Source organism: Fusarium keratoplasticum, chromosome 11 (genome assembly GCF_025433545.1).
Source record: "Fusarium keratoplasticum isolate Fu6.1 chromosome 11, whole genome shotgun sequence".
Classification (NCBI taxonomy): Eukaryota; Fungi; Ascomycota; class Sordariomycetes; order Hypocreales; family Nectriaceae; genus Fusarium; species Fusarium keratoplasticum.
The window spans coordinates 1,808,705-1,830,928 of NC_070539.1; the positions used below are offsets into that span (position 1 = coordinate 1,808,705).

Consider the following 22,224-nt stretch of genomic DNA (forward strand, 5'->3'; position numbering starts at 1 on the left):
CTGGACGCCTTTCCCGCAGATGCATCAAGATCAAAGTCCGAGATTTCAACGACTTGCGATATCGCAGTGGCTATGACTACAACTTCCTATGTCTCGTGTAGACGAAGCAAACTTGATGATCAACTCCATACAGAACAAACAATCCCGTCCATGCCATCCTTCCCCAATACCTTGTCCCAGCGACTCTGGGGTCGAGATTGAGAGCCCTTTTGACCCGCAGCCCCATTAATCTCCTCATCTCACAGAGGATATTTTCGGGGAAAGATCGCTGAGGGGTGACGTAAAAAGGATGCATCTCAGACGACCCAGCGTCCATCACAGCGCCGCTAACGGAACAGAACACTCGCCTTCCTCGCAAGGATACGGAGGGTCAGCGTTACCGTCAGCGTTTTCCATGACCTGATGGATTTTGTATATTTGCTAACTTTTACGTGAGAGAAGCTCTTGATGTCTCCATTCCCCAAGCTGACTCCGTGCCAAGCGACGGTGTCCCATGGGGCTCCACGATGGAGAATCGTCTCTGTCCTTGTTCTAAGCAGGTGACGGCGTCAAGGGTCTTTTTCTGGAGTTTTTTTTAATTGTCTCATCCGGAGTCTAGTCACCTTCTCGATAAGATCCAGAACGTCTTGGCACGTGTATATATTGGATGACGCCTCCTCCGCTTAAGGTTCCTGCGGTCCTCCCAACTCTAAGTCACATCCCCATTGACGTGATTGACCCTCTTCTACCTCGAGCCCCTTCCCCTCTTTGTCCTTAACTACCTTTGTTGGGAGGCTGGTTCCCCTGACGCCTTGTACACTCAGGCGAATCACACTCTCCCCCTCGGTCGAGCCTCACAGCATCCTCCATCTACCTGCCACACACCCACACTCACACACAATGTCCACGGACAACAAACAAGACAAGTCTCAAGGCGAGATGGCCGCTCCCGAGAGACAACGCCAGTACTCCCTCCAAGGCGCCGATGACATCAACACTGTCAACGAAGGCGGCGACATCATGGAGACCAAAGAACAATCGGACGAGCCCGTACAAAACATCTTCAACCAAGGCGGCAAGAACTACCGAACACTCGGTCGATGGGACACCGTCTTCGTCCTGGTCACCAACCAGGTCGGCCTTGGCGTTCTGTCTCTCCCCGGCTGCCTCAAGGTTCTCGGTGTCGTCCCCGGCGTCATCGCCATCATCGGTCTTGGTTCTCTCTCTGCCTACACTGCTTTCGAGTTGCTCCAGTTCTACCGGCGCTATCCCCATGTTGTCAACGTCGTCGACATGTGCGGTATCGTTGCTGGCAGGCCACTTGAAATAATTGCAGGTATTGGATTAATGATCAAAGTCATGATGACTTGCGCCTCTGCTAGTGTTACCCTCTCCGTCTCGTTTAATACGCTCAGCAACCACGCCATATGCACAGTCGGCTTCGTTAGTATTGCCGTTGTCGCTTGCTGGGTTCTCTGCCTTCCCCGTACCGTCCAGTTTGTGTCGCAGTCCGGTATTCCCTCTACCATCAGCATCATGGCCGCTGCGCTTATCGTCATGATTGGTCTTGGTGTTGCACAGCCCTCCCAGGCCCCTCCTGGCTGGGAAAAGGAAATCGAAATCATCGGCCACCCTACCTTCCGTCAAGGTCTTAACGCCTGTCTCAAGATCTGCTACGCCTATGCCGGCAACATCAGCTTCGTCTCGTATATGGCCGAGATGAAGAACCCAAGCAAGGACTTCCCTATGGCCCTGGCTTGCCTCGAGGTCTTTTCTATCACTCTTTATACCATTGTGGCTATTGCCATCTACTGTCTTGCCGGAGAATATACCACCTCGCCAGCCCTCGGTTCCGCACCAAAGATCCCTGCTATGGCTGCCTACGGTGTTGTCTTGCCTGCTGTCTTTGCCACAGCTATGGCCTTCGGACACACCGGTATCAAGTACATGTACGTTGTGGTTATGCGAGCCATCAAGGCCACAGACCAGGTCACCGACAAGAGCTTCAAGTCCTGGGGCATCTGGGTGGCTTGCGTGACCCTTTACTGGATCATCGTGTGGGTGATTTCCAACGCCATCCCCATCTTTGATTCCATCCTCTCCATCTCCTCGGCGACAACGATCGCTTGGTTCACTTTTGGTCTGAGCGCCATCTTCTGGTTCCACCTCAACTGGGGTAACCTTACCAAGGACTGGAAGAAGATCACTCTGAGCATTATCAACGGTCTTCTCATCGTCCAATCCGTTTTCATGAATGCTGCCGGTTTGTGGTCTTCAATTTCCGAGTTGATTGCCATTTTCGATGACGACAAGAGCTCGGTCAGGGGCGCCTTTTCTTGCGGTGACAACTCTGTTGTATAAAAGGCGAACCTTGTATATGTACATAGTAGACTCTCTCACGATATAGAAGGGAAATGAAAGTAATGATTGAAAGTTTGTAATTGACATTGCTTGCTGCACTGCCTCGTTATTGAAGATTTGAATAGCAAGTTCACGGGTAAGGTATTTAGGACACTGGATGAAGTCGACTAGGCGTCCTGGGGTTCTGATAAGCGCATCGCAGCCCTTGCCTAGTAGACCAATCTGCTCACGGATCAGAATACCTCTGTAGATAACACTAGGTCGTAGCATGGTTCGGTAGCAAAACTTACGCGCCTCGTTCAGGATTTGAATGGCAAGTTCACGGGTGGGGACAACAATGAGAACCAGCGGTTCGGCAGTAACCTCATCGGGACCCTCTTGAAAGGCCAGGCTATTGGAACGCGCCGCATCCCTAGCTCCCGCCACAGCTCCCCCTGGAGATCCAATGACATCGTGTCCCTAGAGAATTAAGGGGATAGTAAACTTCTGGATTGGGGTTGGGTTAACCCTTGCTGCCCCTGCCCCTGCTGCCCCTGCTGCCCCTGCTGCCCCTGCTGCCCCTGCTGCCCCTGCTGCCCCTACTGCCCCTGTTGCCGCTGCTGCCTATGAATCGGTTCGTCTTTGTTGATCTAGCCGTCAATGGTCTCCTCCCTATGAAATGGGATGCCGAAGCCAGTGATAGAGGGGTCGCATGAAAGGTTGATAGAGACGATACAGAACTCGGCCGCTTTGTGGGACGGGAATGCATGCATAAGCACTCACTTGTGTGGTGACCCGGACAAGCTCGATCATTTGCCGGCCGGCAGCCCTTGTAGGCCTCCTTCTCGGCCAACATCCTTGTACCTATCGCATGTTAGTCGTCACACTTGATAAGGATGCAATATCGCCAGTGGTATTCTGGGATAAGGATGTAGAGTACCGAGGATTATTGCAGTATCTCGCCGCCAAGGCCGTCTCCGGTAATACAGCGGGCGTTGCCCGCGTAGGCGTGTGGTAGTGAGTGGCGTGCCCTGCGTCCCTGTTCCACCAAATCTGCTCTTGGCTCGGTACCGCAACTGTTGGGGATGGTGGAATACTCTCGTAGGAGGGAAATGTTCGAGACCGTTGGCGTTGGTATCGGAAAAGGATATGTCGGGGCCGCGATCGGTTCATTTGTCGCCTGTTGATATGGACGTTGGAACCGAAGTTAGGTGTGATAGTGATATGCCTAATGGAGTAGGTCAATATTTGAAGGTCGTAGAGGACATCTTCTTACTCATATGAGAGGGTATGATGGGATGATGCTTCAAGGTAGCGTTTCCAACTCCTCCAATGCCTGGATCCATTTATCTGTTCTACAAGGCTTCATCGATCACGAGTCCCGTGCCTATTCTCTGATGGGTGTGTACTGGGTACAGGTCTGGTTGTTCGGTGTTGGCAGTCCTCCGAGAAGGGGCCTCTTTCATCGCCGTTCGCTCAATGGCTGCGAACTGCAAAGAGTTAGCATTCATATTTCAGACCCTATTACCAGCAATAGAATCACCAGACAAACCGTCGACATGTTGAGCAATACATCGACCGGTCTGGGGTCGTTCTGCGTGCTGCTAGGAAGGAAAGAGGGAAAGAAGGAACCCTCTGCACGTTAGACGGTCGGTGAGGGAGGGAGGCAGACACGGGTGTGGGCGAATACCGGACGTTGAAGTCGAAATTCCACTTAGCACCAAGTTAAGTAATAACTCTCCGAGATGAATTGTGTGTAGCCTGCGCGCCGATGCCACCGTTGAGTTCTACCAAGCAACAGCGAGCATTTACGTTGGACTGGATGTGGTCAGGCAGAATCATGTGTTCTATCAACACCGGAGGAATTGCTCCAAAGTACAGCGCAACCACCCCGGCGCCTTCCACTCTTCACATCCAACTTGCGGGCGATGATCATCCGGAGCAACCGCACAACGCCGAGTCCACTACGTATTTTGCCACTCGTTGACCTCGCTCTTATCGAAACTGACGTCGTGACTCCCAAGCAGACACCCCTGCTGCCGCAACGAGACTCAAGTCCGAAGTCGAGACACACTCCCCGGAACGGGACCTTTCCAAACCTTCCACACGACACGTGGGGCCCGAAAATCCCGATACCATGACCCGCGATTGTCACGACTAAGGGAATTAGGTGTTTAGAGGGGACTGAAGTTCAACCCTCATGCCGAGCGAATGCGAGTGAGCCTCATGGCCAGGGCGGACATGGTGGGCTCCATCAACAGCAAGCTACGGGCGAACAGGCGTCCGTTCTTCATAAACCACCATCCACTCTCTTCTATGACGGTCAAATGAGGTCGGGTCAACGGCGGCTAAGAAGTACCCCGCCACTGTACAATACCTGAAGGGGTGTCCCGAAAAGCTAGGTGGTGGCAAGAAGAGCTTGAACGAGAACCGAGCCATCATCTCTCTAGCCCAAAGCCGAGAAGAGACTCGCAGAAGCAGCTTCCAAAACTCACTCGCACAGAGTCTTCGGCTGTCGCGTGACGAAGTCACCCTCCCTTCCGCCCTTCTTTCGCAACATCACCCCCCCGACGACCTTGTCTTTTCCACGGCCAAGGTGTTCGTCAAGGTATGATTGAAGCCCGTCGGACTTGTTCGGTCACCAAAACTAACAACATTACAGCCGTAAGGTGATGGCATTCGAAGGAGCCCAGCGAAGGGAACGATCGCCGTCCCACAGGCAGATCATTCCAAAGATCGAAGTCAACGCGATTGGGCAACTGCAAGCTCCCTAAGTTTTACGATCGCGCCAACCAATGCCCCGAAACGATCCTCTTTGATGACAAGTTCCCCATCAAAATCATCCCAGACCTGGCCATCGCCGCCTACAAGTCGAGCGAGGACGCAAAGCTTTATGGGCCCTGATATCTCTACCGACTGACTACTGGATTTAAACATTACCCCAATTCATGCCAGGCACCTCTATGATCTGGCCAGATGGCGCGGGAAAGGCTCAGAGGGAACGAATGCGCATTTCTGCCCTTTGCCTCTTCAATGATGTCTGATTCCTTGTCTGGTTCCTTGGGTTACTTAGCTACCATAAAAGGGCGAGCTGGCTCCACATGATTGCAGTGCTAATGACTATTGCTGACCCCAGAATATTGATCCAATTGGCATCAGGACGCGAGCCTTGTACTCCGTTATGCTGGGGAAGGTGAACTTTTGCGGTTTTAATAACCTAACCTTAATCTAGAAGTGTATTATCCCCTTAATTCTTCAGAGATATGATATCATTCGAACTGCTTAGACCGGTAAGCTCTTAGTTTCGAGTGACTGATGACTATGCTGATGAGATATGTAGACTCTGGGAAGATAGATGCCTACTTAATTCTTATCCTGGGTATGCTTATGGGGAAGGCTAATAAGCTGGCTGCGGCGCGTTCTAACCCCTGACCTTCCGCGAGGGTCTTAATAAAGTTATTGCTAAACCTTTTGTGCTCATGTTGCTCCTACCTGTGAGGAGCTGAGGGCTGCCGGGGCTGCTGGGGCTGCGGCACATCCCAACCCCTTGACCACGCGAGGGTCTTGATGAGGTTATTGCTGAACCTCTCGTTCTCATTGTTGTTCCCACCCGTGAATCCAGCTGTTGAGAGATGTTTTGGGGCCATAATGCAACCCTTAAAGAAGTTGATTAAGCAGAGCAGCGGTATGAGGCCTTTCCCCTTGTGGCGTTAGAAAATATTCGGTCATATGTTTATTAAAAATCCTGTTTTTGCTACCGAGCTTGACGAGTTGATAGTCGGCCTTTATGAGATGCTGTGGACGAGATAAGAGTACTCCACTCTACAGGTCCTTCGACCTCTCGCATAGTTGCAGTTTTTCAGTACATTTTAGCTCTCATTTCAATAACTGCTATCGAGGTTGTCACAGCCATGAAGGGCATCTTTACTTTTTCTACGTTCGGCAATATACCACCAGCTTAAAATTCTCGTTGACTGCCGCAGTCTTTTCAGTCTAATAGTGATGCCTGTGGCTCCCATCACGTAAGATTAAAGTTAGATTAGGCATAGCCTATCGCGACTGACACAAGGTATCAATATCTTGATTCTCTGCGATTTCATGTCTAACGCCAAAAGACGACGAAACATAGGGATAAGCTCTTATTCCTGCATTTATCATGGATACTTCCAACTAAAAGTTCTACATGGACCATTCGCTTTGGGGAGCAGAAAGATGAACTAGGAGCCTTGTGGACCCAAATGTGCGGGTTACGTGCATATTGCTGCCTGTGCTTACAGCTAGGATCTTGATTAATTGACGCACCATGAGCAACCCTCTTGCCAGTCACACCACCACCTCGAGTCTCCTCCTGAGATGATATCGCCTGCATCATGTTTCTTTACGATCCACTACCAAGAGAAAACTCGGAAATTAGGCTTGTCCGCCTCCATGAACCCTCTAGTTCAGAGCCTTGCCTTTCTCTCGAGCTGCGCCATGCCTCCATGAGCGAGACCAGCTATTCGGCTCTATCCTACGTGTGGGGAGATGTCTCAGACACAATCGAGATCAACCTGAATAACTCTTCCTTCAAAATCGGTCGAAATCTCCACGCTGGACTCGCGCAGCTACGAGAAAATGGCATGCATGACTGGCTGTGGGTCGACTCAATATGCATTCAGCAGTCTGATCTCGATGAAAAGAGCTATCAAGTCGGCCTTATGGGAGCCATATTTAGCAATGCAGATTGCGTATACTCTTGGTTGGGCCCAGGCTCAAATGGGAGTGACGCAGCGATGGACTTTATCTCTCGCATAGGCCCAACAGCCCTGAAGCTTGCGGTATTGGATTTGCTGCCCAGGGATGACAGGGTCATTGATTACCTCAATAACCCAGCTTCCTACAAGGATTATACAGGGACAGATGGTGATGTATTGGAATATGCTCGCTTTATACACGATGTCCTCCACGAGCCAGATCTCCGAGGCAAAGATCATGATGACGAGGGCGTTGCCGCCGGAATGCAGGGACTGATGGAAAGAGATTACTGGCACCGGATCTGGATCAATCAAGAAGTTGCTCTTGCGAAAGAGGTCGTCATCGTGTGTGGCACCAAAACTATGCCATTGAGTATGCTTGAAGCCACTCTGGAAGTCGTGGATTATTGCTACACTGGCTATCGTTTTCACAGCCCCGAAACGAGAGACTTTGGCAGGGGCTTGCACAGTAACTTTTCCCACAATTTGGCTATGGAAATACGCACCCAGAAGCTTCGGGGGGACAAGATACCTCTAGACAGCCTCCTCTTCAACGGCATGGCCCCTCCAGATCGTCCATTTTACTCGGCTACGGACCCGAGAGATATTGTTTTTGGACTACTGGGCGTCACTACGGACAACGATCGTCTGGGTATTCGTGTAGACTACAGAGCGAGCATGGCTGAAGTTTTCACTGCCACGACGAGAGCGTTTATCGAGAACAATGACAGGTTCTGGGGGGCGTTCAAGCTCGACAGCTGCGTTCCAAAAGAGGAGGGGGTTGATGACTTGCCTTCTTGGGTGCCCGACTGGCGAGAGATGGGGACAAATGGCATCACAGAAGATGCAATCAACGTATCCATGTTATTCGATGCGGCCCCGCCAATTCCGGTGCCTCTTGTCACTCGGACCAGCTCCGACGACAGCCTCGGAATTCTTCGTTGCTATGGGAGTCGAGTTGATCTCATCACCGAAGTCTTGCAACCACACAAAGAAATCCATGACACAGACCACCTAGCTATGAATCGCGCAAACTCTGAGTCAAGGCTACAGTCGATTTGTGGTTTCATGAATCTTGGAACTGAGACTGGCCCTGGAGAGGACTACATATGGCGAGTTCTTCTGGCACCTCATTGGTACAGGAGAATAAACGCCTCCATGAGCGAAGATACTGCAGCTTTGGTCCGCAAAGTCATGCGCCGGAGTTCCATTGATGCTGGTACCTTGACTTCAGAACAAACAAAATTTATCCAAGATCTGCGAGATTTCTGGAACAAGCCCCCAAAGCTCGACGACTTTTCGGCACAGCTTGCAAATGCTCGCAAGAGACTTCAGGAAAACGAGAGGGATCTTAATCACAAGAGGACTCTCTTCAAGACAACTAAGAGCATGCTTGGGCTTGGATATAAGATGGTTCGACCTGGTGATTTGGTTACTCTGATCTGGGGACTAGGGTCGCCGATTATCTTGCGCCCGCGAGATGGCGGGGGGTTTACCTTTGTGGGGGATGCGTATGTGGATGGGATTATGCATGGGGAGTTTAAAGAATATTTATTAGCTAAGTCAACCCGAGAGTATCTATTAGATCAGACCTTTACGGAGTTTAGAGAGGAGTTTGAGATTCACTGATAATGGGAATGGGCTGCTGGGACAAAGACTGGTTGACTGAAGGTCGGTGGAAAATTTTGTCGACTACGAAGTCACCATAACAATACGCATATCTAGTTCCAGGTGTTGTTTGTAACTTTGGGAAGATCTGCCGCACAAACTGAAGAAATCTCAACTCAAGCTCCTTGCGCGACATGACTTTGCTTCTCTTTTCGCGCAATGGGAACAGGCTCCTGAAAATAAGCGCGAGCGCACTAAAGCTTAGCGCGCGCTAAACTCCAATCAGTTTATTTGCTGGAAAGGTTGTGCCCGCTGCCAACGAGCGGCCTGATGGTCTAGTGGTAGTAAGTCGACTGTTCACCCATCATGAGATTCGCAATTAACAAGATTCCAGGGATTTGCCTTTCGGGAGAATTCCCAGCTCTTTCAAAGAGAATAGGCGAGGTCCCGGGTTCAATCCCCGGTCAGGCCCTTTTTTGTTTTATTTTTATTAGATTTTTTAAGGATTTAAATCACAATATTACTTTATGCTCTTAAGTAAGAGGAACTCCCTCTTAACAGATAGCTGCTATGTTTCTCTTTATAGGCTATTTACTAATTAAGAGATAGGAGTTATAAATAATATTACTTAATTTTTAGCAAGCATAGAGTTACTCTTGACCACTTCCCGTCCTAGTATATAATATCTTCCACGAAGACTCTGCCACGCCCTGGAATATAAGACTCGTGTTACTATGCATAACAACCAGGCGGTAGTTGCATTTGAAATGTCATTTATGAGCCCTCATTGTGCTTTTTTTCGTCCGTTCCTATGTCTTCGGGCTCTGCCAATGTCTCGGCTGTTTCCATGGCAGCATACGCATCTCCGGCTTCTTTTCGAAGGTGTGCATCCAAAGCCTCGGTATCTCGGAAGACAGCGAGTCTGTCCTTCCATAATTGCCATCTCAGAGGGCATAGTCCATTTTTTCCTTTGTATTTGCGCCGTAGTCTCAATCCTTCTTTCTTAGGAAGCATCCACAACGGGCCGCCTCCACCGCCGCGAACCTCCTCATCTCGTCCGTAAAAGACATGAGCTGCGTGGATCATCCAGGCCGCAGCAGCCTTGATATCATATTCGTGGACTGCGGCAGGGTCCTCGTTTATCACATCTGGGGCACCCCAGACAAACGTCATGGTGCCTTCCAGCCCGTCGACCATGGCCCATAGAAAGTACATCTCGGTGGAAAGATTGAGTAGTGGCGTAACTCTTGCCGCAAATGCGTTAAGATTGAGCTTCCGCTGCTTTCGGTATCCTTCGCCCGAAACAGGGAGATCAGCTTGCACACAACACTGTTAGCTGCGTTGTTTGTGGATGAGCAGAACTTACAGTCACCAAAGGTATCGTAAAAATGGGCAGCCACAGTCTCTCTTAGGTTCTCCCAGAGAGGGCCAGCATGATCAGCAGTTTCGCCCCATCCCGCTTTGAATGTCACTATCCTGGGAGGCAACTCGTCAAGCGCCTGAACAACAGCTGCCAAAAGGTCCTGGTCTTGACTATCATAGGGAATTTGGCGAGTTAGCGGATGAAACAATTCCCAAAAAAGCGCAAGAAAAATTGCCGGGTCCGATTCATCGGTGCAAAGAGAGTCCAAGGCCTTGGCGGCTTGGACGGGTGTCGACTTGGCGGCGAGCACTGAATTGAGAATGTCGACTACGTCGTCAGCAAAGTCTGGTGCGTTTTCGACCTCAACCTTAAGTTGGGTGGACGACATTGTGTCTCACTCGTCAATTCCTGCGAAATGATTTTAAAAGTAGGATCAAAATCGGGAGAGGTCGGTGCTTTGTAAATGATATCATCAATCCTACTCGAAGGATCCGGCGAATGAGTAATACTGAAGTTGATTATGCATTTAACGGATATCACCATTTTCTCTACTTGGAAGGTCATCGGGACCCATGTTGGTTGGCTGTGCGAGCAGGTGTGGCTATGCATTCAGGGTGTGTTTTGGCCTGAAACTCGAGGGCACTCAAAGGCGCTAATCAGGCGCTCTTGTGCTTTTGAGACTCGTTGATGGTCTTGATTGGCTATTTCTCAACAAGAAATGGTACGTTACTATTGTGGTTGTCAAAATATAACCTTCTAGAGCGTTGTTGACTTCATCTAAGTGATGATGCCGGTTCCTCTGACGGTTCAAGAAGTCTTTAGGCTCATTGTAATTCGCAGAACCATAGCATAGAAGGCTTATGATTATAAATCTAAGATTGTATATAAGCTTTAGAGTATAATTTATTTACTTTATATGTATATTTATTTATTCTACTGTAAATTACGCCCTTTACCTTAGCAAAGTTCTCGTTGCCTCCCTATAGTATGCTATTTTTTCTTGGTCTAGGTGCCGGTGTCTCTGGAAGAAGAGTAAATGTGATTTTCAAGTGCACCCCGGCACTTCAATACGATGGTGACAAAGGTAGAGCACTTGCGAAATGTGACGTTTTTCTTGGACCACTACACCGGACCCTAATCTGCGAGCATGGCCAGTGTGGGAGAGACTGGGACTCAGCCACGTCAGCCTGCATGAAATGTGCCAAGGGCGTCAAGGAGTGAGGCTTCAGGCTGACTGATGGCAGCAGGCTGGACTGCAGGTCGTGGTTTGCCCCGCCCGCGCGTTTTGCACAGCCTGCTATGCCTTTCTTCTCATTCTCACACTTGACTTCCGCTCTTTACGACTCAATCCTTCAACCTCTTTTGCGTCTCAAGATGGATCCCGCTTCCCTCGCATTCGGCGTCGTCTCCCTGGCGATGCAGCTGATGCAAACGACGACCGCCATCAAGAAGCTGATTGCCGATTACAAGTCTGCCGCCAAAGACCTTGCAGTCCTCTCGGATAAGCTCGACGACATTGAGGCAGTCTGCCACTCGCTCGAAGTTGTCCTAGCCAACTTTGATGAAATCCGAAACCCATGGGAGGCCACGCTTTTGAACAAGTTGTACAAAGCTATTGGAGACTGCCGCGACAAAGTATCTCTTGCGTACGATGCTGTTCGCAAAGTCACGGCCCGTCACAAGAATGGGCGCGCCTCTTTGGCCACAGTTGGCAGCTTATTTCTGCAACACAGAGCCCAGATCCGGCAGTGTAGTGATGATCTGGATCGATCTCTGTCTTCACTTCAACTACACATGACTACTAATATCCTGTGAGTATTTGTCATAAGCAGAAAGCCAGGGCTAATCCAACGACTTCGTAGGGCTGCGAATATGAGGCCTTCGGCTCTGCCTAGTAAAGGTCATGCCCTAATATCTGCTCCTTCCGTGGTAGAGGGCCGATCGGAAGAAAGAGTCTCTGTTTCGCATCGGAACCGCATATTCTCATCATACAAAGACAGCTCAGATACTCACGTTACGCGGTGGCGACGGGGCTGGAGCACACTCGGTTACCTTCAAACAAAGAAAACTCTCAAGACAACTCCTAGATCTAGCGAGACCGACTCTCCGAAAACCGACCAAGATCTGTCCTTCTTAGCAGCCATTCCAATGTTGAAGCTATACGTCAAACTGTCGGTTCGGCGAGGGTCACTCTCTCCCTTGTCGATCTCCCTCCACTTCCCACATGTTATCGACTTAGCCCCCGGAGCAAGTGAGATGGGGGATCGGCTAGTCGTCGCCCTTCTCTATGATGACGCGAAAACTGTGAGAGATTACTTTTGCAAAGGCTTACTCACCTCATTCTCAACTGTGACATGGAGCAGCTGGGAGAATGCCGACGACGAGACAACTTTCTACGGGGTAGGATCAACCAAGTCTACGCATGTCTTAGTAATGCAACTGATTGTCTAATAGTATGCTATCTTGTACAATGCCAATGATGTCTGCCGATTTCTCGTTGAACATCTACCAGATTCGCTTCAAAGGTTCGTCGGGGTTTTATGCAGTACCAGTTATCAAGCTGACAAGTATAGGACTTCGAGTCACATATCGCCGGCACCTCCGCTCGTTTCTGCTGGTGTTTACTATGGACTGAAACAACTGGCCTTTGACTACGTTGATTTGAGAGGCGATGCACTTACCCCCGGCGAGTTTTCAACCATGCTCATTGCCATCTCCTCGCCAGCCCGCGATGTCAAGACTTATGTTGATTATTGCAAACAACGCCTTTCGGACAGGTGGAAGCCCTTCAACTTGTGTCTTTACTCATATCTTGTGAGTACGTTTGAACTGTGGCACAATTCGCAGCGGTATAACATTCTGGACGACTGGGCTCCCATCCTTATTGACGTGTTGTCGAATGGTGTCGACATCCATACGAAAACCTGGCTGGATGAACGACAGTTGAAAGAACTTGAAGGGCTCAGTGCCGTTCACAGAATACTTGCCTCAGCAGATTCGTCTCAAATGGCCATGGAACGATGTCGCCTCTGGCTAGACTTGTTGGAACGAGTTGGTGTTGACATTGAGCAGTATCTTGATGTCGAAATTGAGCACTGTACTGCGACGTGGTTCCAGAAGGGCACAGATATTGGTACAGGGTTCCGCAAGATATTTGCCATCCAAGAGTTCGGAGGTAGGCGTGTGCCATGCTGGACTCAAGAGATCGATGGCATATGCCCGGTACGAGAGCTGCTTTTGGAGTTTCCTCATTTCCAAAGGGTAGAGATTTATAGAGTTCAGTTGGAATGCTCGAATGAATTGGAGATGCACAGAGCCTGGAAAGACCCTTTGGGACGGAGAGGTCCGGATGGCTCCTCACCCTGGCCCTTCTGCCCTACCTTAGCCAGGACCATCATGGGCGGCTTGAGCGGGCCCTGGCAATCGGATGTGATAAAACAGCAGATTGCTGGCCTCGACTGGGCTTGTTATCTTATGGAAAGTCGATTTGAACGGAGGCAAATGCGGAAGTTGCGAAAGACTGGGCAGAGGTGTCCTAATCGCATGCCTGGAGCTTGGGTTAATGGGTGGTGAGATGGGCTATGGTCAAGCAGACTGAGCTGGTTTCAAGGAATAGTTGCACATATCTGTATCCAAGTCCTATACACGAAATGTTGTGTCACCATTTTTGCCAACATTCTCGTATTCCCTGACCAAGCGAGAAGCTCTGGCTGACGGTCTCTCCTGTAATTTCATGCCCGCCTGTGATTGGTGGACCGTGACGCGGTCCATGACGAAACTAAACTTTCGCCGTTGGCGAGTTCTGGCAGAAAATCTCACAAATCTCATCGCACGACGCCGTTTCTCATCGATATGAGCCCCTAATATGCCGCCTAGTTGGCTCAAGATATGGCGCCAAAACGAGGTCCTTCAGGGGACCCCGAGGGGCCTCCCTCAGTCGAAGAATCTGGCCTGATTCCCCTCCTGTTGGACATCCAGGAATGCCGCATTCCCCAACAGAAGATGATATGGATCGTCGAGAATCTCGAATGCCTCGGTCGTAGGCAATCGAAAAAAAGGAAACTCGGCTCTTTGAAACAGAAAGAGTCCGCCGACGCCGACGAAGAGCCCTTTTGGTACCGACAAGAGATCAACGCCTTCAACGACAGCAATTTCGTGGCGTTGTCTTATACCTGGGAAGCATCAGAAACCGAAGTTCAAAATCCAAAAGAGGAGGGTCATATTATCGAAACGAGGGACAGAAAGAATGCGTACCACTCCAGCGTGCGTAACTCTGTACTGGAACGCATCACGAGATACATGCAACGGCATCAGGTTCCGTTACTGTGGATCGATCGGCACAGCATTCCTCAAAAGGTCTGCCAGCAGCCGACGTGTAAGCATGAGGCATGCAACAAGAAGCAACACGCATTGGATGCCATGGACCGAGTTTACTCACTCAGCGACCATCCCGTTGCTCTTCTTGGACGGCCGATTAATAAAGAGAGTGAAATGGCAACTCTCGCTGCCATACTCAAAGGCCAACTGGTGGAATGCGTGGATGGGGAGTTCCAGCTGAGAGAGACAACGACATCCGAGAAAGCTCAGGAGGCTCTGCAGCTACTCTACGAAATCACCACAGACAAGTGGTGGTCGCGAGCGTGGACATTTCAGGAGAATTATCGTGCCGGGTTGAAAATGACGCTCCTCATTCATCACAGCCCAGACCTAGAGAAGCCAAAACGAATATTCCGTCACTCAGGAAAGGCGCTGTTCAATCTCATCCCTGGAGAATTGAGTGTTCAGTCGGTCAGGTTTTCTGAGAATGCGACCAAGTTCTGTCTCGCCTTTAATAATCTCACCAAGAAGGCGAAGGGGGACGAAGAGAAGATCCAACACATATTGAGAACTGCTGGAAAGTATACATTGCTACTTCAAAAGTCGACCTCAATGTCCGGCATCATCGTCTCAGATGTCCTCGCCAGAGGAGTCACGGAGCCCTGGGATCTTCTGGCCATCATCGCCAACTGTTGTCAATATGCAACACGTCTCAAAAGCACCATGTTACAGGAAAAGAGCAAAAAGGGCGTTACTCTCAGTCTCTCAATTATAGCACTGCGACTATTAAACGGAGAAATTTTGAGGAATGACTCAGCTATTCCTGCGAGTCCTATTGATTGCATTCACGATCTCTTCTTTGATGGCTTCCGGGCACCTCAAGGTGAAAGAAGTCTCACCTTCAACAAGGGCTGCCGTTTTGTCGATGTGCAACTCAGAACTGACGGCATTAAAACGACGGGCCACTTGTGGAAACTAGAAGAGCCGCTCAAAGCGCCGAGGTCGTCGCCGCGGTTATCGCAAGAGAGTCAGAGAGGACAGCAGCAACTGCCCGACTACCACAGGACACGCCTACTACAACTCATGGAGCTTTTGAAGGCAAATAAACGCAAGAGCTACACGAATCTGATCAATGATTTGAAGGCGTTCCTCGACGAAGACGCCATGATTGAAGATGAAGGCTCGTTCGGCCTCAGATATCGCAGGATGATGGCCAGAGAGTTGGTAAGAGCCATGGATGCGGATGAAGGGCTATCACTCGGCCGTCTTTGCGACAGTAGTGGGAGTATCACTGTCCATCGTGGAATTTTTATAACCGGGCCGAAAGCAGGCAGTTTGGATGACCAGTCCGTCACGCACGTATTTACCTCGCTTTGGTCTGAAACAAACGAGAGCGACGAGTACTACGGCAACGACCTCGATCATCATGTTTCCCTTGGAGTTGAAACGGGAGATAAAGGCCTCGACGGACCGTGTCATTTGTATACGAAGAAATGGGTTCTGGGTCTATGTTTCTTCGAGGGCGTTACGGCATACAATGTCGTCCTTCCGTGGCCATCGGGGTTGCTGGAACAGAACGTCAAAAGCGATGTAGAAGGTGTGGTGGAAAATTTATTATAACCCCTGGTTGAGGTAGGCGTTGGGCTTATCATTAGTTATATAGAAAAGGTGCATTCATGACTAAATTCCATGCTCACAGAGCGCGAGAGAGTAGAGCGAATAAGTGAAAGCAACCTCGACTTGATCTTTTGTTTGGTTCGAATCTACCTCAGCTAAGCATTACATCGCAATCACACCATCCAGCTGCAATTTTGTGCTCAAGTTCTTAGGGGACTTGTTGTTTGTCACAATAACCCAGGCATCGACGTTCTTCTGGACCTGAAAGTTCGTCCCATAAATCTATATCAGAGCGCTCTGAAGTCTTTACTCGTCAAATATGCGATCCCTTTCGATCGTGTGGGTAACTTTTGATTTGGCGAATGGCATCGTGTTTTGTTGTTCTGACGGTGATTTAGTCGTATACCTATAGAGACGTCTCGTATCGATGTGCTGGCGTGGGTGTTTAGAATCTGGGCGGGACTCGAGTATTGGTTGGCCAATTACATCAACACGCTCGACAAGGGGCTTATTTGTAGATAAGAGACAGAGTCTTGGACTCAGGGATATCTTGTCAGTGGGTTGGCAGTGCATCTTGAAGCCGTGGCTGGCTGTCGCCCGGCCTGTGAAAAGGTGTCACAAGCTTCCAGTGAAACGAGGGAAAGGCCGCTCAACCACTGCACATTTTTTTTGAATTAGCCAGCACTGTTATGCACTCTTAGTCAACAGCTTATTCACGGTGGAGCGAGACAGTTAGGTCGTCATGGCTGAGCCGCGTGTCGCTCATCAGATAACCACGGGCCTACTGCTGGCTTGCACAGAGGAGGGTGGGGCAAGGGATCACTGAATGTCGGCTTCATAAGTTTTGCCGAAGTAGCGAGTCTCAGGGGCTAAGGGGAAAGCTTGGACTATTGACAGGAAATGACGGTCGGGGCTTGGTCTCCGGAACTATCCTAGAAATACGTGTACTTATTACTGACCTGGTGGGAGACCGACACGGCTACACAGTACGACATTTAAAACCCGCGACAGAACCCATCCAGTGGATAAGTAGCATAGACTGTAACATCACAGCAAAGTTTTAGGTTATGGTATCGCGTTTCATTACGTCTAAGTTCTAATCATAGGTTCACTACTAAAGCCATTAATCATCCAAGCATCTCCGTCTTACAAGACGTATCGGAAGTGAGGGTTCTGAAGCACTGGTCAGTACAAGCGTGATGCACAGCTGCGTAGAGCTCTTACCTCAAAGTCAGTGATATCAGCTCCCTCGGTAGCCGCGGCGTCGGTATCAACCTCTCCGATAGCGGCCATGGCAGCATCACGTCGCTTATTGCGGCTGATCAACAGAAGTCGGAGAGTAATGGCAACCAGGACTTGACCAACGGAGCAGCCAAGAATAGTGATGCAGCCAGTCTGATAGTTGGGTGCCTCCCTGCCCAGGAAGGCGTGAGGACCGATGATGTTACCGGCGCAGTAACTAAAGAAGGGTTAGCTGAACTTCCACTTCATTGGGCAGTGAGACTTACGCGATGAAGACCATGGCAGAGGCAGTGATACGCTTGGTGTAGCCACCGAGGTTGGTAGCTGGCATCTGCATCGCCAGGACAAGAGAAGTAACAAAGGCACCGACAATGTAGTAGCTGAAGAGAACGCCGACCTTGTGACTACGATCAAGCTTCCACATGAGGCAGACACCGACAACCTATCACGTGGTTAGATAAAGACGAAATGCAGTGTTCATAAACTTACGGTGGGCAGCAGGTAGATCATCATGATGATGGTTCGCCAGTTCTTGATGCGAGAAGCAAGGTATGTGCCCGAGAGGATGTAAAACACCTGGAAAGCTCCCTGAGGGATACCAAGCGCAACAGTCTGGAGAGGATCGTGCACAACGCCCTTGATGATGAGCTTTCCGAAGTTGGCGATTCCTCCGTTGATGACCTCGTTGAGAAGCATGAACAGGAAAAGAAGCCAGACCTGGGGATCGATAAAGGCCTCACGGACTTGGTACCACTTGATGGTCTGGTTGAGAATTCCGGTTCGGGCGAGACGACCGCGGCCGATCAGGAGAGCGCGCTCTTCGAGGGTGAATCGCTTGGCTGTGAGGATGCTGTCGGGGAGGAAGAAGAGGAGGATAAGACCCCACACGATCGTCATGCCACCGCAGACGAGGAAGACTGCTTTCCAGATGGGAAAGCCGTTAATCTGCCCGATGCCGAAGGTGAGAATGCCGCCGATCTATGTATCTTGTCAGTATCGTCCAATTAGGAGTTGCGAATGTATCTCACCATACTGCCCACTCCATTGCAACAATAGAAGATACCGGCTCGGAACGGTTGCTGCTCACGTGTATACCACATGGAAACAATCATCATGAAACAGGTAGTAATAGGTGCCTCAAAAACACCGAGGAAGAATCGGCAAGCAGCGAGACCACCAAAGTTGTGTCCAGCAGCCGTCAGCATGAGAACGCTGCCCCAGGCCAGAACGCAGCCGGAAATGACCATGCCCATGCGCGTCTTTTGCGCGAGGAAGAGCCAGGGATACTCCGCGACCATATAAGCGAAGTAAAAAATGCTTGCGAACCAACTGTATTGATCTGACGAGATGCCGGTGTCGGTGAAGAGATCAAACACGGCAGAGTAGGCCATTGTTGTCTTGTCGATGTACTGCAGCATATAGGTTCCCATGAGAAGCGGAAGGAGCACCATGTCGACCTTGCGGATCAACCGCTTGTTGAGATCCGCGTCGCTCATGAGCTCCTCAATGTACTCATTGGTAAAGTTGTGTTCGCGAAGAAAGGTCTCGGTGGCATCGAGCTCAACCACCTCACCAGGTGTGATGGACTCGAGCTTGCTCATGGCGATATTCTCCTCGGCCTCGGCGGCCTTGGCGGAGCGCTTCTCGTCAGGCAATTGAGCGCCGGTAGTTTTGGCGTCTTGTGGCGACATGGTAACGAAATTGGAGAAAAGGGGGTGGGGTGGTAAGAGACCCTGGAGTATTGAATGTTTGAGCCCTTCTCGCCTTGTCGCTGAATAGAGTTCAGTAACGAGTCAAGGTTGAAACTTGAGAGGGATGGAGGAGCATGGAAGATTCTGTGGGTCGACGTCCATCTATTTATCCCATTTCAATGGCAGTGGATGGAACAGAATCTGGGGTACATGACACGAACAAGCTGGGACCAGACGCGTATCTGGTTAGCATCTCCATGGCTATCTCCAAGCGTTTCCCCCCGTTATCAACCCGCTCCACTCTGTGCCCAATCGAGCCATGGTTATCTGCGATTACTGCGCGGGGTCCGGGTCTAGCGAGTCGCCTCCGGTCCTCGGTGTCCAGATCTAGGATCCGGGCTCCGTCCTCAAGAGCCGTCGAGATATAGACGGGTCGGTTTTGCGGGGTATAAGAAGGATCAGGGCGGCTTTATCGCGCGGAACCTGATTGTCGGGATCTAATAGTGTCCTCTGCTATCTCCGTCGGCCCATAGTCTCTTGATAAGTGAGCTGTTTAGGCCTACCGGCATCGTTATCCGCAGGGTCCATACATCCCGAACCCCAGATTTCCACGGAGCGCAGTTTGGACTCCGATCTACGGGCTCCACCTTTACTCCGAATCACGGTGCTTTCGCCTCTGGTTTCGTCAGTCTTTTGGGTTCTCGGCTTGTATTTAACGCAGCCAGCGTGACGGCTGTCTTTGCCCCTGCTTATCTCGTTTCGAACTTGGAAATCAAATCATCCACCGAAAGATCCGATACCATGGGAAGCCAGATTGAACCAACCGTCACCCTCCCTCAGGGTAAGATTATCGGCGTCCAGCTGCAGGACGCGCTTCCGCAGCCAGTCGACGGCTGGCTGGGCGTCCCCTATGCCTTGCCACCCACCGGCGATCGACGTTTTCGTCTGCCGGCCAAGATTCCTCCCTCCTCTGACACAGTCATTCACGCTTCCAAGTATGGTCCTGCAGGTCCCGGCAAGCCACTCTTGGCGGGAAGTGCCCCTCTTGAGTACAGCGAAGACTGCTTGACTGCGAACATCTTTCGCCAGTCAGCAGGGTCGCATGCCAAGCTCCCGGTTGCGCTATACATCCACGGTGGAGCATTCAATAGAGGCACTGCATCAATGCACAAGACTGCTTCAATGGTTGCAAATGCCCCTGAGCCATTTATCGCCGTTAGCTTCAACTACCGTATCGGAGCCCTTGGATTTTTGCCGTCTAGCCTCAGTGCCAAGGAAGGCGTGCTTAATCTTGGGCTCCGAGATCAGATTCTCATGATGGAGTGGGTTCAAGAGAATATTGCGGCCTTTGGTGGCGACCCGGATAATGTTACCTTGTTTGGTCTTTCAGCTGGAGCCCACTCTGTAAGTCCTGTTCTGTTGCCACAAATGTGCTGTATCAGTCGTGTTAATATGTGATTAATAGATTGGTCATCACTTGATGCACTACAAGGAGGGTGTTGCACCTCTCTTCCACAAGGCCATCCTCGAGTCTGGAGCCCCCACGTCTCGTGCTGTCAGGCCATACAACGCACCTATTCACGAAGCCCAGTTCAAGGACTTCCTTCAACAAGTTGGTGTGCCCGAAGACCTGCCCGAGGACGAGATCTTCCCCTACCTGCGAAAGCAACCCGAGAACGTCATTACGGCCGCTCAGACAGCTACCTTCGATAAATACAACCCCTCGCTTCGCTGGGCCTTCCAGCCAGTTATCGATGGCGACATCATCGCCCGACCGCCCCTGGAGACGTGGAAACAGGGCAAGTGGCACAAGGTGCCCATCATGACCGGCTTCACCACCAACGAGGGCTCTCTCTATGTGGACAAGAAGATGTCCACTGGATCTGAGTTCCGACACTTCTTCGAGGAGTTGCTACCTCTTCTCTCTAAGGAAGATATTAACACCATCGACAACCTTTACCCTGATCCGGCCACTTCGGATGAGTACAAGGAGACACGAGAAGGCATGGGCGCTCAGTATAAGCGTATTGAGGCTGCATACGCTCATTATGCTTATGTGGCGCCTGTGCGCCAGACAGCAGAGCTGGCCTCTCCCTCAGCCCCTGTCTATCTTTACCACTGGGCCCTGGTGTCCTCTGTGAACAATGGCGCCCAGCACGGCGATAACATGAGGTACGAGGTCTGTGATCCAAATGTCGTGAAGATCTCTCCAGCACAGAAGGAGGTAGCTGGCACCACAAACGCCTACGTCACGAGCTTCATCACCAAGGGTGACCCCAATGCCGTCGGTGGTGAATATGCCAGCCGGCCAAGGTGGGAGCCATATGATGGCAAGGCACCCAAGGTTCTTCAGTTCGGCCCTGGAAATGAGGAACTGATTGGAGGCGGTGTTGGTAGCCCTGCCGCGTTTGTGGATGATGTTTGGGGACGCAAGCAGTCCGAGTTCTGGTGGAGCAAGGTGGACATCTCGCAGCAGTGAGAACTGATTTCAGACCTGACAATGAAGAAATGTAAAATTGTAGTTGTACCTACAGCATGATAGATAGTTAACAAGATTTATGACTCAACTTTCCTTTGAATTGCGAAACCTTGCAAAGTAGTCTGCCCTATCTAGGCAAATCAAGGCAAGCATCATCATCGTATCCCGTATTCCGGAGTGACCGCCTGAGAAGTTGACGCCGGTTCTCCCCGGGAGCAAAGGGTCTCAACCCGAAACATCCCGACCAATGAGAAGGAGCCTGAAATTGATCAACACCAAAGGAATAAGCGCTATGCCTAAAGCGGATCTCTCCTCGAGGTCTAGGGTGGGGACGTATACGCGATACGAGTGCAATGAGCTTCTTCATCAGGGACTCATATAAGGATAGCGGCGTTCGATGGAGAGTCTTAGGATGATTTTCATTCTTTTATCTTCTAAGTATCATTTTAAACCTATTTCTCTTCAACATTATCTCGCCACAAAACCTCTCAGTACTCTTATTCTCGTCCATAATGTCTTTGCCATTTGCACCTGTGCGCAACCAACTCTTACGCACGCACAATATGCGAGTGGGATTTTTGCGACTCTCAAGTTCTCCAAGACTACTATCGACAACAATGACCATGCGGGCTACCGAAAAAGAACAAGATCCTCGCAAACAGCCCCAAGCCCCTCAACCACAGAACCCAGGCAATCCCAAGTACCCTGCTTTCAGCCTCGACTCCTTGGGTCTCAGCAAGAACATGAAGATGGTCGTTCTGGTACTCATCAGTATTTTCGGAACTATTGAGACATGGTTTTATTGCCAAGCCATTTGGCGGTGGTGGAAGGGCCGGCAAGAGTCGGAGCAGGCTT

At 50.4% G+C, this 22,224-nt stretch overlaps 5 protein-coding genes and 1 pseudogene across 6 annotated transcripts, besides 1 other annotated feature; 4 read left to right on the plus strand and 2 right to left on the minus strand.

Annotated features, from left to right (window-relative positions):
- Positions 1–879: 879 nt before the first annotated feature.
- Positions 880–2,340, plus strand: NCS57_01342500 (Aa-trans domain-containing protein; the record flags this gene model as incomplete). The annotated part of the gene is made up of 1 exon (XM_053063062.1): positions 880–2,340. The coding sequence occupies one exon, from the start codon at positions 880–882 to the stop codon at positions 2,338–2,340; it is 1,461 nt and encodes a 486-aa protein (XP_052907957.1).
- A 4,460-nt stretch (positions 2,341–6,800) lies between these two features.
- NCS57_01342600 (HET domain-containing protein) lies at positions 6,801–8,681 on the plus strand (the record flags this gene model as incomplete). The annotated part of the gene is made up of 1 exon (XM_053063063.1): positions 6,801–8,681. The coding sequence occupies one exon, from the start codon at positions 6,801–6,803 to the stop codon at positions 8,679–8,681; it is 1,881 nt and encodes a 626-aa protein (XP_052907958.1).
- A 753-nt stretch (positions 8,682–9,434) lies between these two features.
- NCS57_01342700 (uncharacterized protein) lies at positions 9,435–10,411 on the minus strand (the record flags this gene model as incomplete). The annotated part of the gene is made up of 2 exons (XM_053063064.1): positions 9,435–9,976; positions 10,027–10,411. The coding sequence occupies 2 exons, from the start codon at positions 10,409–10,411 to the stop codon at positions 9,435–9,437; spliced, it is 927 nt and encodes a 308-aa protein (XP_052907959.1).
- Positions 10,412–11,397: 986 nt separating this feature from the next.
- Positions 11,398–15,960, plus strand: NCS57_01342800 (HET domain-containing protein; the record flags this gene model as incomplete). The annotated part of the gene is made up of 5 exons (XM_053063065.1): positions 11,398–11,834; positions 12,387–12,423; positions 12,478–12,548; positions 12,597–13,245; positions 13,900–15,960. The coding sequence occupies 5 exons, from the start codon at positions 11,398–11,400 to the stop codon at positions 15,958–15,960; spliced, it is 3,255 nt and encodes a 1,084-aa protein (XP_052907960.1).
- Positions 15,961–17,103: 1,143 nt separating this feature from the next.
- On the minus strand, positions 17,104–18,968 carry NCS57_01342900 (annotated as a pseudogene). Its single transcript has 5 exons — positions 18,228–18,968; positions 17,689–18,177; positions 17,466–17,641; positions 17,182–17,416; positions 17,104–17,130 (listed from the first exon to the last, which is right to left on the minus strand).
- Positions 17,104–18,968: a sequence feature.
- Positions 18,969–19,595: 627 nt separating this feature from the next.
- NCS57_01343000 (Carboxylic ester hydrolase) lies at positions 19,596–21,369 on the plus strand (the record flags this gene model as incomplete). The annotated part of the gene is made up of 2 exons (XM_053063066.1): positions 19,596–20,294; positions 20,356–21,369. The coding sequence occupies exons 1-2, from the start codon at positions 19,692–19,694 to the stop codon at positions 21,367–21,369; spliced, it is 1,617 nt and encodes a 538-aa protein (XP_052907961.1). The 5' UTR covers positions 19,596–19,691.
- Between the last annotated feature and the right edge of the window lie 855 nt (positions 21,370–22,224).